This window comes from Artemia franciscana, chromosome 17 (assembly GCF_032884065.1).
Source record: "Artemia franciscana chromosome 17, ASM3288406v1, whole genome shotgun sequence".
NCBI lineage: Eukaryota > Metazoa > Arthropoda > Branchiopoda > Anostraca > Artemiidae > Artemia > Artemia franciscana.
In genome coordinates this window covers 25,089,526-25,105,457 of record NC_088879.1, presented here as the reverse complement: position 1 = coordinate 25,105,457, position 15,932 = coordinate 25,089,526, and the positions used below count along the sequence as shown (strand labels likewise).

General features: G+C 34.0%; 2 protein-coding genes and 1 long non-coding RNA gene across 4 annotated transcripts in view; 2 read left to right on the top strand and 1 right to left on the bottom strand.

Annotated features, from left to right (window-relative positions):
• LOC136038050 (intermembrane lipid transfer protein VPS13D-like) overlaps positions 1–11,597 on the top strand; it is a 214,910-nt gene extending 203,313 nt beyond the window's left edge. The window contains exons 38-39 of the mRNA XM_065721001.1: positions 1,112–1,238; positions 9,887–11,597. Coding sequence (XP_065577073.1) covers positions 1,112–1,238; positions 9,887–9,970 — 211 coding nt within the window. The 3' untranslated portion in view covers positions 9,971–11,597. The remainder of the gene's footprint in view (positions 1–1,111; positions 1,239–9,886) is intronic.
• Positions 221–9,964, bottom strand: LOC136038056 (uncharacterized). Its single transcript, XR_010620121.1, has 2 exons — positions 9,792–9,964; positions 221–372 (listed from the first exon to the last, which is right to left on the bottom strand). It is a non-coding gene; the product is annotated as an uncharacterized LOC136038056 (long non-coding RNA).
• LOC136038053 (dynein axonemal intermediate chain 1-like) overlaps positions 10,025–15,932 on the top strand; it is a 63,735-nt gene continuing 57,827 nt past the window's right edge. Inside the window, exon 1 of one of the 2 annotated variants that reach the window (XM_065721006.1) lies at positions 10,025–10,153. Coding sequence is in view for 1 of the 2 variants with exons in the window: in XM_065721005.1 (XP_065577077.1) it covers positions 15,511–15,615 (105 nt within the window). In the remaining variant the exon portion in view is untranslated. Of the gene's footprint in view, positions 10,154–11,739; positions 15,616–15,932 lie in introns of those variants that run through there. The other variant, XM_065721005.1, reaches the window with a different exon arrangement.

Sequence of the window (15,932 nt, the reverse complement as noted above, 5' to 3'; positions counted from 1 at the left end):
TCAATCGTATGTTTTACGTCAGATTATGCTTCTTGGAACATTTTTGGTAATATTCCTAAATATGTTGGATTCACTATCAGAAAGACAATATTCTTCATATTCCACGTTGTAGTGAACAATTCAGCAGCAATTACTGGTCTCAGATATGTCACTTTTGTCATTTTTTTTATATATAACTTTTCTCCTGTAAAAGCTGGCGGAATATTCTGTTGTCAGAAAGTGCAGTCGTTAAGTTTAATTTTTTTTTCCAATATTAGAATATTTTCGATAGTTCCGATATATTTCTGGTATTTTCATTGTTTCTGATATTTCCAGTGTGTCGATATATCAGTTTCCTCTGGTGTAAGCTGGTGAAAAGTTCCGTTTCCATACCTGGAAAGAAATAATATGCTTATCTGAAAACAGGAACATTTCTTATATTTTTTCAACGTTTCTAATATTTCCTATATACTCATATGTAACTCCTCTGATAAAAGCTTTTGGAGCTTTTAGTCATTAGACAGTGGAGTCAATAATTTTTTTTTTGCTATATTGGAAATATGTACAGATGATTAACATCATCAGTAAAAAATATCCTCAAGGTACGTCTACGAAGAAATACTTTCTGTAAAGACTGACAGAAGGTCTTTTATCGTTTTTTTTCTTATTTTCTTATTATCACGATTTTTACGTTTTTTGCCCGTTGAAAATCATTCCCGCAGCCATTTGTTTTAATTCATTGTCTATGTCTATGGTCTTTAACTTGCTGTTTTATAAACAAAGTTTCAATTATAAAAAACAAAATTGTATCTCTCTTAGATGAAAATTGTGTTTTTTTATAGTTGTTCCAAAAATATGAATGTCTGTTCATTATGACTTGAAATCTTTTTATGAAGATTGAAGATAAATAGGAAATATATTTGCTACGTGTATCCTATTAATCGTAGCACACATAGGTGGTATTTTGACTTGATATATCTAGAGGTTGTTGTTAGAGAAAGCACACTGTCTTCTTGGGGAATGTTCAGCCGAGATACTACTCATTGCATCTCTCTAGCGTGGGGGGCTAGTGTGAAACATTTTACGCTGTAGTACTTTCGTCGGGCTTAAAGTTTTCTGTTTTTCTTTTTAGCTTGATTGGGAACGTTTCCCATAGCAGACAAAATTCCATAGGAGTAGAAGAGATTTTAAGTGATAGCAGCAACTCACCCCGTCAATCGACTTTCTTCATTAACTGTGCACCGGATATCGTCAAAAATGTGAGTTACAAGTTTACTTTAATACATGCTCAATCATAGCCAGTTGGTCTTAATCGAAACTAGTCAAACGGCTTATGATAATTAAAATAAAATAATAAGAACTCTTAACTAAAGAGCAACCTATGTAAATAGCAATTGAGACTCTGAGATTTTTTTTTGACGATTTTTTTTTGACGTCAATTTTTTTTGACTAGTCAAACGACTTATGAACTCTTAACTAAAGAGCAACCTCTATAAATAGCAACTGAGACTCTGAAAAATTTTTTTGACAATTGTATATGCATCAAACTAAAATGCCTTTTATGGTGATTTCAAATCAGAGGCAACGCTATAGCGTTGCCTGTAGTTAAGGCCTTACAGCTCCAATATCTCAGATAGGCATTTTCTTTAAAATAGTCCAACGATCAGATAACAAACACTTAGGGATCAAAATACCCAGAAATCGGGGGAACTAAGGATTGTAACTTGTGCCCCAGGGGCAGACAAGGTTCTATGGAAGAGAAGGTCGTATAAACTTTGGAGGGACTCAAATGATTTGAAATTCGAAGGTCTAGTTTCCTTTTAAGAGTAAAAACGATATTTTATCATCTAGCCCCCCTCCCCCCAACAACCCTTTTTCCCCAAATGTGGCTGACCAAATTTTTATATAGCCATTTTGTTAAAAAAGACCAAAAATCGTATAACGAAACTCCAGGGATTCCCCCCCCCCCACTTCTTGAACCCAGGGGAAAATGCTGTTAGTCATGCCACCGGGGCATATAATGTTTCAACGGAAGGGACGGTAGTATAAACTTCTGCCTTACTATTCTGCCCTTTTTACCCCAAATCCATCTGATTGATTTTTGAGTCAGCCATTTTGTTAAAATATGTCAGATGATCAGATAACAAAAATTTCAGGGTCAACACAACCCCCCAGAGATTGAAATGAAGAGACAAAAACGCTTGGGTCTAGAAGTATCAAAGCTTTAAATACGGCCCTGAGTGAAACAAAATCTTTAGATGGTGAGCTGTCAGCAATTAATATCATTATATATCGAATATTCAGTTTAGTTCTATTAGTTCTTGCCAGGACTGCTAATTTATTTTTGAATAAAAATTAATTAGAAAAAAAACTTTCCAAAAAAGAACATGTTTCAAGAAAAGTAAAGGCCGCATTAAACTTAAGATCATAAAAAATTGAAACCTACAATAACTCAAACTCAAAGTGACCAGAAATTGCTATTAATTAATAAATGAAACCCAAAACGAGCAGAAATTAAATAAACAATCAGAGCAAAAAAACATACAGCATGTACTAACATAAATTAATAAATAATTCTTAAAACGAGTAAAGTTTAAATTAAATATCCAAATCAAGCTTAAAACGAACCCAAATATTTTGCTATTGAAATATAAAAGAAAACCAAAGCGAACAAAAATTAAACAAACAATAATAGCAAAATTTCTCTCAATTGGGTTTTCCTCCTTCTCTCACTGTAAATGTCTAAAACTGTAAAAGTCTGCGTCATTGGCGCTTTACTGAAAGCGAATTACATTACAAGTACTTTCATTTGTACGTATTGCAGCCTTAAAAATAAACATAAGAATTACAGCAAAATTAAATATTGAACCAATGTGCTTTCAGCAATTGATATCTTTACATGTCAAATATTCAGTTTAATTTGACGAAAATAGAACAGTTCAAAATAGGGATGAAACCTTTTAACTGACAGTGAAGCAAATATAAATTTTTTTAAACTGGATATTAAAGCAAAATTATAAACTTGAAGATTTCACGTCGGCTCTATCAGAACATATTTATAATTATCCAAATAATTTTATTTTGTTTGCTAATGTTTCTTTGATTTCTAGGGACCAAGGTTTAAAGCAAATTATCAGGGTAACAATTGAAATTAAAAAAAAAAATTATCAAGAATAATTCCATAAACAGAGATACAGGTGAATTTGGATTGAATTCAATTTATAATAATTTACTGAGGTCAAATAAAGTAAATATCATTTCACCTGAGAGCTTTGACCTCTGTCTACCTGATATGTCAGATGAATCTAATGAACCGGAACCGAAAAGGCCAAGGAGATTTGCTTCCGCTGCTGCATTGAAAAAAAAGAGCAATAAACTGTATGTAATTAGTTTATTGGGCATAAATTTTGTTTGTACAATGTCTTTTAGTTTTACTGCTGATGATGGACATATGTGTATATACGTGTATATGTGTACATATACATATGTGTATATGTGTTCGAAATATCCATAAAAAAAAATACATTTGTTTCACTGTCAATTAAAAGATTTTATCCCTATTTTGAACTGTTATATTTTCGTCATGGAAAGGCAGTGTGGTCTTTGAAGTTATCTCAGTTTAATTTTATTAGTTCTTTCCGATGCTGTTCAAGAAAAATATAGCTTCGCTACAAACAAGATTTGGATACTGCCCCCTTCCCTAACTGTAAAAGTCTAAAGCCTACTGCGTCATTGGTGCTTCCCTCAAAACTAATTATATTACAAATATTTTCTTATCGAGTATTACAACGAAAATCAAAATAAAGTGATACTGAATAAAAAATACCAGTGCTTTCCAGGACTATTCAAGACACGTATAGTTTTCAGTAAAGCGCCAATGACGCAGTAGGCTTTAGATATTTACAGTGAGAGAAGGAGGCAAAATACAAACTCTTGTTTGCAGTGATTTTTGTTCGTGTCAAGCTAGATTGAATATTCAATTTATGTTTCAACCGTGTTAACATTTATTTATTCATTTATATTAGTACCTATTGTATGTTTATTTTCTATGATTGTTTGTTTGTTTCTGTTCGTTTTAAGCTTGATTTGCATATTCAACTTAAACTTTTCTCGTTTTAATATTTATTTATTTATTTATATTAGTATCTGTTTTTTTTTTGCTATTATTGTTGATTTAGTTTCTGTTCGTTTTGGGCTTCATTTATTCTTTGATAGTAATTTCTGGTCGTTTGTGTTATTGTAGGTTTCTATTTCTTCTGATCTTAAGTTTAATATGGCCCTTACTTTTCTTTAAAAAACTTCTTTTTCGGAAAGTTTTTTTCTAATTAATGTACAGAAACAATTAAGCTGAAAGTCACCCATCAAAAGTTATTATTCTAAAACTTTTGTAAGATTAAAAAGCGAGCTGTAATCCTGTTGAACGTTTTATCGTCCAATTCGGCATTTCCAAAAACCATAGGGCGAGGATTTCAATCTCCAATCTAAAAAAAGAAAAAAAAATGCAAATTTGTTTTGTTCCCGTTTTTTCCTGAGGTTAAGGACGCGTCTTTATTCATTTGTTGGTTTGTTTATTTTTTCAATTTTTCTTGGGGTGATCGCACCGAACCATTGGTCGTAGGATATGTATCGAAAGTGGGCATTTGAACAATTAGGAATCTTAAGGACATTTTTTTGTCTAAAAAAGGGAATGGCGCCACAGGTAAGCGGAAATTTCTGCATTTTATTGCAAAAAACAAAAATTTGGCTCGGAGCCAAGCACTGTGGTGTGAAATTTCTGAGATAGTCAGTTGATTTAGAATTTGGAGAGTTTTTACATAGCATCTTGGTTTCAAATTCTTCAATGCCGTGCAGTGCTGTATTCATCCCCAATAATATATGCAGTGCATGCAAAATAAACTGTTAGTGGAGAAAACTATCCTTAAGCTTCATTTGACTTATTGGATTCATTTGAGGCTTCATTAATTATAAAGGGAAGGTCAGTGACTGTTCTATGGTAACTTCCAGTGAGAGGTCTTTACGGTAAAAGCATAGAGAGGGAGGAGGCTTTTCCCGAAGATATTTCTTGAAAAACGAATGTTACGGCCCAAAAATTATTTTGAAATTTCATCCCACCCCCTTGTAGCTACTTTGAATGGGGCCATTTTGGGACAGTACAATAATAAGAATTGAACGAAAATAATTGGGACTTGAGGAGTTTCAGTACCCATATTATTCGGATATAGTTATGGAAATGATATTTGAAACAACCAAAAACAAAACTGTTTGATTCAAATTGTTTATGGTATTAATGGTAATGAAAAAACGGTCTTTGTTAATAAAAATCGTTTTAAACTTAATAGCTTTAAGCTTACTGATCAAGAGCTACCGGAGTATTATCGGAGGAATCGATTACACGAATATTTTCGCAATTCTAAGAAAAGGGCAAATACGTCAAAAATGAGTGCTATAAAATGCGATGAACTCGAGAGCAGGGGCTTCAAGCTGCTACCCACAAAAAATAGGAATATTGTGTCCTCTCTAACAAGAATGATCACGGATATGTTTTTTTTTCAGCAGTGATCATGAAAGCAGTAGTTGTAAAATATCGGGAAAAGGCTCATTTGGCTAGAAATTAAGCATTCTAGTGTTCTTTCAAGTAGCAAAAGAAAACTTGCCAGAGGATATTCCAACTTTCTGCCTTTTAAGGTATTTTCCCAAGAGGGTGAAAATACTGTCGAACAAAGTGTATTTTTCAGACAGACTTATTTTTAGACTTTCCATGAGAGCTCCTTTAGACGAATATGAAGGGGGATGTGACGCTCTATCTTTTTTTTCGGCTGGTTAGGAATAAGCTTGCAATATTGGTGAAAATACGGAGTGGGAATGTTGACAGGGTCACTCAAACAGAGGTACTATTTTCAAACATTAAAGCATTATAATAAAGTTTAACTTCAGCGCAAAGAGGCTTTGAGGCGGGTTTCAACCTGGTTCATATAAAAAAAATGCTTATTCATCGAGTAAAGTAAATGCGCCTAAATTAGTCGTTTTCCCCCAAGTGTTGTTGTATAGAAGTTGAATCTTAACGTAAGCTGTATGTAGTGCAAACTTGTAAAAACTGTTTTTTTACTACGAAAGCAAAGAGCAATATTGAAATTTAAAATGAGCAACAAATTATCCTATGACGGGGACTGCCACTCTTGTCCTTTCCGTCCATGCTCCTCACATTAGTAGTAGTACTATAAAAATCAAATACAATAATAAAGAACAAAAACTGAAAGAGTAAAAGAAAAAGAAAACAAATATATCAGATACTGTAGCCCCAGACGCTGGAGCTTGTTGGGGACTCAATAAATACAGCAACAATTTCAAGTGTGAAAAAAATGATATAAAATAAAGCTATACGTCAATACATAACAAAAAGTGGCCAAAGCTTACGGACAAAGAGAAAAAAAATACAGGAAAAGACTAAAATATAGAAATGTCACGTTGTTAGTGATTTTTTTTCTGTAATATTCTTGTTATTGATCGTTTTAGCTAGTTACACCTTTTTTGAAGCAACCTATGGCTACCACTACTATGGCTAGTAGTAGTAATTTTTATACGATAATTTTCCAATGCCAAATATTAATATGATGGGGAAAAAATATCACAAGTCGCAGAAAGATGTGAAAAAAAACGGAAAATACAAAATCTAAAACCTGAAACGGAAAGACACAGTCACGGCAATTCAAACTGAATCAACAGAGTCGGTTTGAATCTGTGAAAAGAGACTAGAATGGATTACCCATTCAAACTGAAAAATTATAGATATTGCTGTGAATGAAGAAATGCTTTAATTGCTATGAATGAAACTTAAAACTAAAAAAAAAATGAAAATAAATAATCGAATGAAAATCTCCTAAAAGTTAGAGTGACATTTGAGCTCTACTAAAAAACGATAAATATTCGGCTTGAAAACAGCGTTATTTTATTTTTCATTACGTTTGACGTTACTTTGGATCCTCCTCTCCCGATTCTCTAGGATTACTGGTTCTATACGATCGCTCCTGGAGAAAACAAACAAACAGATAAACACGCATCCATGATCTTGCTTCTGACAAAAAATTCAAAATTCCACATTTTTGTGTATACGAGCTCAAAACCTCTACAGTAGAGTTCTCTAATATCCTAAATTTTATGGTGTGATTTTCATTAAGCTTACTTGATTTCTTTGGGGTGTTTCCCCCCCCCCTTTTTTTAAATTAGACACATTTTTTTTGCTCTAATTTTTGACAAGTGTAACATAAAACTTCGTGAATTTTAAATATTTTGAATAAGTATCTAAATTCGATTCTTTTGATGTATCTATTATTATCAAGACTCTGTGTCCCACAGTTTCGGTTACTATTGAGCTTTATCGCTCCTTACTTATAGTTCGTTAACAAGAACTGTTTGATTATAGTTTAATTGATGCATCGATAAAGGTTTTGAGCAAACCTTGTTTCGCTCAAACACAATGCCATGTGTTGGGTTATCTGAAGTAATATTTTGAATTGGCAAAGAAATAAATGCTTCACCGTTGTATTTTGAATTTATTTCGATGCAATGGTTTTTAAAAGAAAAAGATATCAATGAAAGCTACTGCACATCAGACAAACAAAATTTGAGCAGTTTTTAATTTTCTGACATTATATTGAAAAAAAAATGATTAAAATATATTTAGTTTTCAGTAAAGCCTAAATGACTCCCCTGCCTTTACAGAATTTGAAAGGAGATGATAACCACACTCGTACTTAGCACCAGCTAACTCCTGTTATATTTTGGATTGACTTGGTTATTCCTTTTTAATTTCAGGTCGTTTTAAATTTTATTCTATCAGTCTCTGTGATATCTGTTATTTTGAGCTCTACTTGATTATCCATTGTAAATTTTTTTTGGTTTACCATACTTTAGACCTTAGATCCTCCTGTGCTTCTAGAGGTACCCAGGGCATCGGCGAAGAGACGCCAGTCGTCCCTCAAATGGGCTGCTGCTATAACATCTATCCAATGGGGTTGTATGGACGTATTCGCTTTGAGAAGGTCTCTCTGGTATGTTCGGCATTGTTTGTTCTTTGGTTTTCCCATTCGACGCGTTCCTGTTGGTTGCCATTGGAGGATGGGCTTTGGTGTTCGGTTGTCTTTTGTTCGTACAAAATGTCCTAAGTATTTCCATCTTCGGGTCCTGATCGTGCCGATGACTAGAGGTTGCCCAGTAATTCGGCGTATTGTGTGGTTCGAAACATGTTGTGTCCAGTTTATGCTGAGGATTCTTCACAGATAATTCTTCTCAAAGGCTTGGAGTCTCTTCTCTTGCTGCTGATTTAACTTCCAGCATTCGCTTCCTTAAAGCATAGCTGGGAGGACATTACTGTTGAAGACTCGAAGTTTTATCCGGTTTGAGAACCTCAGTGAGCACCAAATCTGTTTAAGCCTGGTATACGAGCCACTAGCCTATCTGATACGAGAATGGATATCTTTGTCCATTACTCCTGTGTTCTCTACTGTGCTTCCCAGATATTTAAACTGAACAACCTGTTCTACATCTTCGTTGCCGCACTTTATGTTGAGTGGAGAATCCCTTGACAGCCATACTTTTAGTTTTTGATGCATTTATCTTGTTGCCCCATTTTCTCTCGCAACATTCCAATAATTGTTGGAGTTTCTGCTTGTCTGCGAAGTCCATATCTGCAATCCTCTTTTCGTTTCTGATTGGGATTCCGTAATTTGTGCATCCGTAATTTGTTTGGTTTAGGGTTTATTTATTCATTCATAGGAATTTTGTTTGTTTTGAGTACATTACCGTTCTTGGTTTGGCATTTTCTCTCGCAACATTCCAATAATTGTTGGAGTTTCTGCTTATCTGCAAAGTCCATATCTGTAAATCCTCTTTTCGTTTCTGATTGGGATTCCGTAATTTGTGCATCCGTAATTTGTTTGGTTTAGGGTTCATTTATTCGTTCATATATGGAATTTCATAATGGAATTTTGTTTGTTTTGAGTACATTAAAAATAATTCTGGAAACGACACACGGGTGTATGACGTGAATGAATGAAAAGATAAACAATCAAACGAATATTCCGCCCGTATAAAAAAAGGCGTCTTGAACATAGAGGAAAAAACGAGATGCAAAGAAAAAACAGAAGGCTACTAGAATCTGAAACTGAAATAGTATAAATGAAAATGTATATAAAACTAAAACAGCCTAACTGATATAAATACAATTAATACTCGCATATACAAATAACCAACTACTTCCATAAAATCGGCTTGGATCTATTTGAGTAAATTTCGGCGTAATTTTAATTTTCTTGTCAAGTGTGCAAGATTGAGAGATTGGTAAAACAATGTAGTGTTCACGCTATAAAACTGAATGTTCGAAATTTGTCATAGAGCGTAATAATAAATAATGCATGTAAGAATTTATTGATGAACAATGTTATAATAGTTCACACAAGTTCAAAAGTAACAAGAAACAATGGTGAATAGGGATGTTTTCGTAGATCAGTAATCTTTTCTAGAGTGTCCCAAGGTTAAAATTAGAATGTGTGCACCAAAGTATTTTTTTTTTTTTTTTTTTTTTTTGCACTGTCAAATAGATACACTTTAAAAATGACTTCAAGAACGACGGAAATGCGACTGGAAAAAACCCCGCAAATTTATGATAATATAATATGGCCAGTTCTCTAAGCTGTTATCAATGGAAGAATATATCTGTGAGGTGTTATGTAACTATTTCTTGTTCAAACCTGATCGGTTATTAAACCTTGAGTGTGCAACTTTTAGTTAGTAAAAAGACGGGAAGCTAAACTCACCTGATTGCTTTTTTTGATAAAGAAGAAAAAATAAAACCTTGCTCGTACCATCATATTTAACATCTACTTTTTGTACTGGATCTTATTTTATTTAGGTTATTGAAGAAATTCAGTACTCGAAAAGTGTCTACGATGAAAATCGACAGCAGTTGCTACCCGTTAAGCAGAAACCTTCTTAGTCGGTTTTACCAATTTATTTTGTTCGATAATTTTTGTTTTGTCTGTTTGTCTTTTGATAAGAAATATGATTTTGTGTTGCAGTTTAAGGATCTATTATTATCCAGATACAGGATATAGGAACGCATGCATACGCAAACACGTGTGGATACACTGCCACTCTATTATTATTTCTTGTACTGCTTGTAAGTATCAAAGCTGAGTAGTTTGTTGTGAAGGTAGTTTTCAATTAAAATCCTTTTCTTTGTTAACTCAAATCCAGTCACTAACCCTTGCTAACTTCATGACTCCCGTCTCCCCTGTGTAGTGTTTGTTACTAGATAATTATTTAATATCAGCCAAAGATTTTTGCTAGTGGCCTCATAAACATCTTTAAAAACAAATTTGAATTTTGGACTACCATTTGTAGTGTAATATTCCATGTCTGGCCATTAGACTCATAAAAGCGTTGCATAAGAAGACACAGGAAATATGGACCGTATCGAGAGGCCCCTGAAGGCTTGTTTGGCTGCAAAAATATGAACTAGAAAACATAAACTTCCAAGTCAAAATTTTTGAAACAGGTTCCTTGGAGGTAGAACAATTTGCGTTGATGGAGAAATGTCTTGTATATATCTAAATGAATGACGTGTATTTGCTTACCCAGTCATTTTATTCAAAAGTAAGATGACCATAGCGGAATTAAAGCTTTTTCCCAACGGTTAATTTGACCCAAAATGTCCCTTACAAGTATTGTGATCATCATCTAACATTGTCCTTCTTATACAGGTACTCCAACGAATCTCGAAATAGCGGTAGAGTAGAGTCAATAGGTGAGATAGGCATACCCTATATATATGGTATATTCGATTTATATGCCATCTTATATTCGGTTTGGTACACGAAAAATTCAGGGTAGGTAGCGTCTATTTGGTACAAAAATAGGCATGAATTTCAATCGGCTGAAAAAGCTAGACAACTTTTAACAACCCATGAAGTTTTCTCGCTCTTACTGAACATTGAAACATCGCAGATTGGTGACAAACATTTACAATAACTGAAATAGCCAAAAATTTTGTGCTTTTGCAGGCGTTTAAACTTCCATTTGTTTTGTATGTGGAGTGATTTTGATGTTCATTAACTGACCGGCTAGAACAGAATTGTCGGTTAAATCTTTGTTTTTTTCCGTCAGGTGCGATTCTAGACGATGGTTTAGGGGCTATTCTGAATGAATCGCAAGTGTTGGGTTTCGCTTCTTGCATACTGAATGAAGTAAAGACTTAACTTTGCAGGTTCAATGTTACTGTTTAATTTTTTTACTCCATACTAATGTCCAGTACAAAAGTATTTTTTTCCACCGTTTGTACCTTATACCGCTGCTTATACTTACGGTTGTAATGTTATTTGAAACAAGTGATTAAAGCAATAGGGGCAGTGAAAATGATTTCTGACTGTTTGAATTGGTTTAGTGGAAGAAAGACTAAGCAATCGTATTTATCACTTAAAATTAGGATAAACCAAATATTCAATTTTAGATGAAACGACCTTTGTATGCAGTGATTGGTAGCAGGGGGTGCTAAAAAAAAAAAAAAAAAAAAAAAAAAAAAAAAAAAAAAAAAAAAAAAAAAAAAAAAAAAAAAAAAAAAACAACATCATTGAATAATCAGTAAAAAAAAAGCTATATACGTGTGACAAAAAATAAGTTAACAAACTGTATCTTTTTTTTGAATGCATAGTTGTCTTTTTGAATCAACAGACTGTTAATGTTTGGATTTTTACGGGTGAAAGGCTCTTTCAATTTTAATACATTACATCTGTCTATTGATTCACGATTCTACGTGGCAACCCTGACAAAATGTGTTACACCCCTGAAAACTTAATTCTTTTGGGACCACCAAAAGAAAAATCTGAGGAAATAGCAGTTTCCACGTAAGAATAAACCTAATACTGTCCTTGGAGGCAATTTTTTTTTGTCCTTGGTGCTTTAAGTCTTTTGTTGTAACAGGACTTACCCACCCTTCTTTTTGAAGATGGTTAGAATGTACAAGAGAACTGATCGTGGTTTTCCTGACTTTTTTGCTAAAGATGAAATGGTTGGCTTAAGTTGATACAAAGACTTAATGTGGTAGAACTCTGAGCTTTCAACACGGATGCCAGAAAACATCAGCCAAGTGATAGTGGCTCAGTGGCTCCGTTGTCGAACAATTTCTTGAGAACTTGAATTCCTTTAATGAATGTCTTCATTTCGAATCAACGTTAAATTAGGATTGCGACGAAACTAGACTTTCTTCTGTGTTACAAGCTACACGTAGTGTTGCCAAGAAACAAATAAAACAAGTTCAACAAAACTTTCTCAGCCAAAAGAGGTGACAACATCAGCTTATCGGGTTTCGTCAGTGTAAGTTGACAGATGATTCCCCCGGTGTATGACTTTTCTTGACAGTGTAAGTTCTTGAATGCATATGTCGGGACGCCCCCCCTTGGAAGTACCGGTCTTGCCTATCGAAGTGGTTGGATGACAGCAGACAACCTCTACTTCTTTGCTCAACATTTTAAGAGCAAGTCACTGCAACATTAAAAGTAATCCTTGACAATTATGAGGTCCATATTTTAATTCAAGTCATATACATCTTTAAGCAAAAAAGGATCCACCTTCTCATGTTCCCTCCCCAATGTTAATGCCGCCTTCAACCACCAGATGTTTCAGTTTGTCCTTTGAAACACGCTGTCATGGAGTCTACTACTCTTGGCCAAAGAATATCTGTGTATGAAGTTGCACAGTCTTTGAAAGTCATTTATTCACAAGATGAGTCCTAAGAATCAGAGCATAACTGATTTTTTTTTTTTTTTTTTTAAATAGGCTTATGGTTATATAACCCAGACGTGTTTTCAGAGGCTGATTCCTTCCTAATTTCTGTGATTTACAGAAGTAAGCAGCAAAAGAAACCGTATTCTCAGAGACCAGGAGCCGAAGAGAAATCAGCTACAATTCAGTCACCTAAAACAGTAAGACCATATCCCAAAAGTACTGTTATTCCTCAGTTGAAGGTAGTAGAAAGCGTGGCAGGACCAGAATCCTTACCGATAATCACAAGAAAATGAGCTCGAATCACAAACTCAAACAAAAGTTTCTATGAAGCCGAAGCTCCCTGTACAAAAACAAAGAAAGGATAAAAAAAACTTAAGAAACAATAAGAGTGGACCAGTAGTATTGAACAAGAGGAGGTCTTTTTTTAGAGACTAATGGGCTACTTCACATTGGTAATGAGCCAAAATGTGAGTTAATTAGAACGAAATCCAGGTGATTTTCTTTTAGTAAAGTGCCCCGTTGAAAAAGTTCGAAACCCAGCTAGTTTTCATGAAGGAGAAATTGAATAAATTAGAAAGAAATGACTGTCTGGTGAATATTTTTGCCGAAGTGGCGAGAAATGTTTTTTTTTTCGAATTATGCTGATAAAGTTGAGGTAGATGCGAAAGACATTGAGCTAAGACTCTGAGTCACTCACTTCGGAGTCTTCTCACTCCGCCTAAAAAGCAAGTGAATGAGGGGCTCATGTGCGTTTTATATGGTCAAAAACCCGTTTGTTTTGTATTTTAAACATTGCTGTTCGAATAAAAGGCTGAAATATTCAGCCCGTTGGGATTAGCCCCTATACTGTCTGTTTTAGCTCCACGGTCTGAGCTATTCTGAACACTTGAGAGCCTACTGACCTTTATATAAATGCATTTTACACCATAATATATAAAACTTTTATTTAAAAAAGGTATTTCCAAAAAATAACTTTTTTTTTATTATGTTTAGTGCAACAAGGTCGATAAAGCCTATCATATTTTGGTATTAATAAATAAATAAATGGATGCATTTTATCTTGATTTCTAATATTTTTGAAAAATTCATGCTAAGATTGACAGTGTCAGTTCTATCCTTCGTAGAAGAACTAAACCTATTGGTTGAAAAACAAAAGTTATACAACCTAACCTAACTTGTATATAAAAAAACCTAGATTTGTGATGTAAATGTTGACGAAAAATCCCTTTTCATAATTAACTATGTGTCGCGTGAAGTAAAAGCAAGTGTTTTTAGGAAACTCATTTTTTTTCAAATAAAAAAGGTGGCTGCTTTTATAACTTTTAGTTTAGGTCGAAAAAAGCAGTTATATTAAACGAATTATAAAGTTATTGAATTAACTATAAACATAAGTGAATAAAAGCAGTCATATTAGCGAGCTATTTTAAATACAGCAGATTTTTTGGGACACTAAATTTCGTTGGTACAGTATTTTTTCACGAGATTTTACATAGAAAAAATTGTAGAACATATTTGGTGTTTACATTTTACCGTATTTGACGTAATACTTGAGAAACAGGAAAATTTGTCTTGCGACTTTTATATTACTCTCAGCGTGAATGAAAGGCTGCGCTAAAGGGTTTTTAAGTCACTTCTGGTGCCCCTTGCATCAAGATGCCCGCTTTGTCCTCCAAAGAACTGCAAAATGCAAGCAGTTAGAGACAGCTTACAGCAATATCAATTAGACCATTTGAAAGAGTTTTTTTTTTTGCATAAGATGGCGTTTGTAATTCAGTTAGGCCAAAAGTTGTTACTTTTGGCAAAACCGCTATTATGCGACGAGATGCTGTTGCTGCTGTAAGCCATCAAGGAATACTGTCTCAAATGAATGCGCACTGGGAAAGCTGGCTCTTAGTGTGTTAAATCTTTGTATTTCCCTGCTCTGGGTAGTCTGAAGTATTTGTGACTACATGTTTACCTTATCATATTGGAAAATGGTGGCACAGGAAAAGTAGGCTCTGCAGAAAGAAATAGAAATACGTAATTGTAGAAGAGATTCATCGACACAATACGGTCGAAGCTTTCATTCAAAGGTAGTTGTTGGTCTTTGATGGTGCAGAGATATGCCCAGTAGCCCTGTTCGGTATCTTCTAGAGTTATTCCAAGAGTTTTCTGAGCCCCAGTACATACCCGGAAGCCATATTCTGAAACAATGAAGGGGCTGTTAAATACACGAATGAGCAAGGTATATTAGTTTATAACTTTTGTTCCTTCAAATGTTAATACATTACTCCTTTTTAGACCGGGAGTTTGAGTCAATGTGTGAAATAAATTTTGCAAAAGAAAACAAGATATTAGGCATAAAACGTATCTTAACGGAAGTACATTGCTTTTCTAGATAACACTTCCTAAACCACAAACGCGAGTAAATAAAGGTAACAATAAAAAAGATGTTCATGTTTATTTCCCGCTCTCATTTCCTTGTTTACTACACTGCCGAAACTTGAAGTATGTCGTGCATTGTCAATGGAGAGGACCTTTAAAATTAGAACGGGCAATTCCGAATGAACATAATTACGAAACTTACGAAATTTAGGATCGCCTGTCATGTTTTAATACGGAATTTAGAGAAAATTTTAACCTCTCATCCAAAGTTTTCCATCCTTACAGCACAATATGTTGAGATTTTATTTTCTTCATTCATGTCTTAGAGAAATATTGTCGAGGAAAACGGCAGGTAAGTTGGCTCATTGGAAACCATAACAACTTGTCAACATGTCTGCAGTCTTTATCTGGCTCAGCTGTTTAGAGCAATATATCTTGATACAAAGGGAAACAATATTCGGGAGCTGTAAAATAATGGGATCAAAATTAAAAAAGGTAAAATTTACTTTGATTTAGAGGGTTGTTTTATTTTTTTAGGCTATACAATTTAATATTTTAAAACACGGCCGAGTATACTTTAACCATTTAACTTTAAATTTTATGGTGATAAAAATTAGTCTATTCTGAAGAGTTCACTTGTAACCCCTCCCAACCAATGATTTATATTTTTTTATTTGCGAAGCTAAAATCTTATACTTTAGTTCTGTTTGATCATATGATGAATGTGTTGTTAAATAAGGCTGATCGAAGCCTTCTTGAAGTTACAGAATAGATTTAACATCTTCTTTTTTAGATTTACTCAATTACAGACG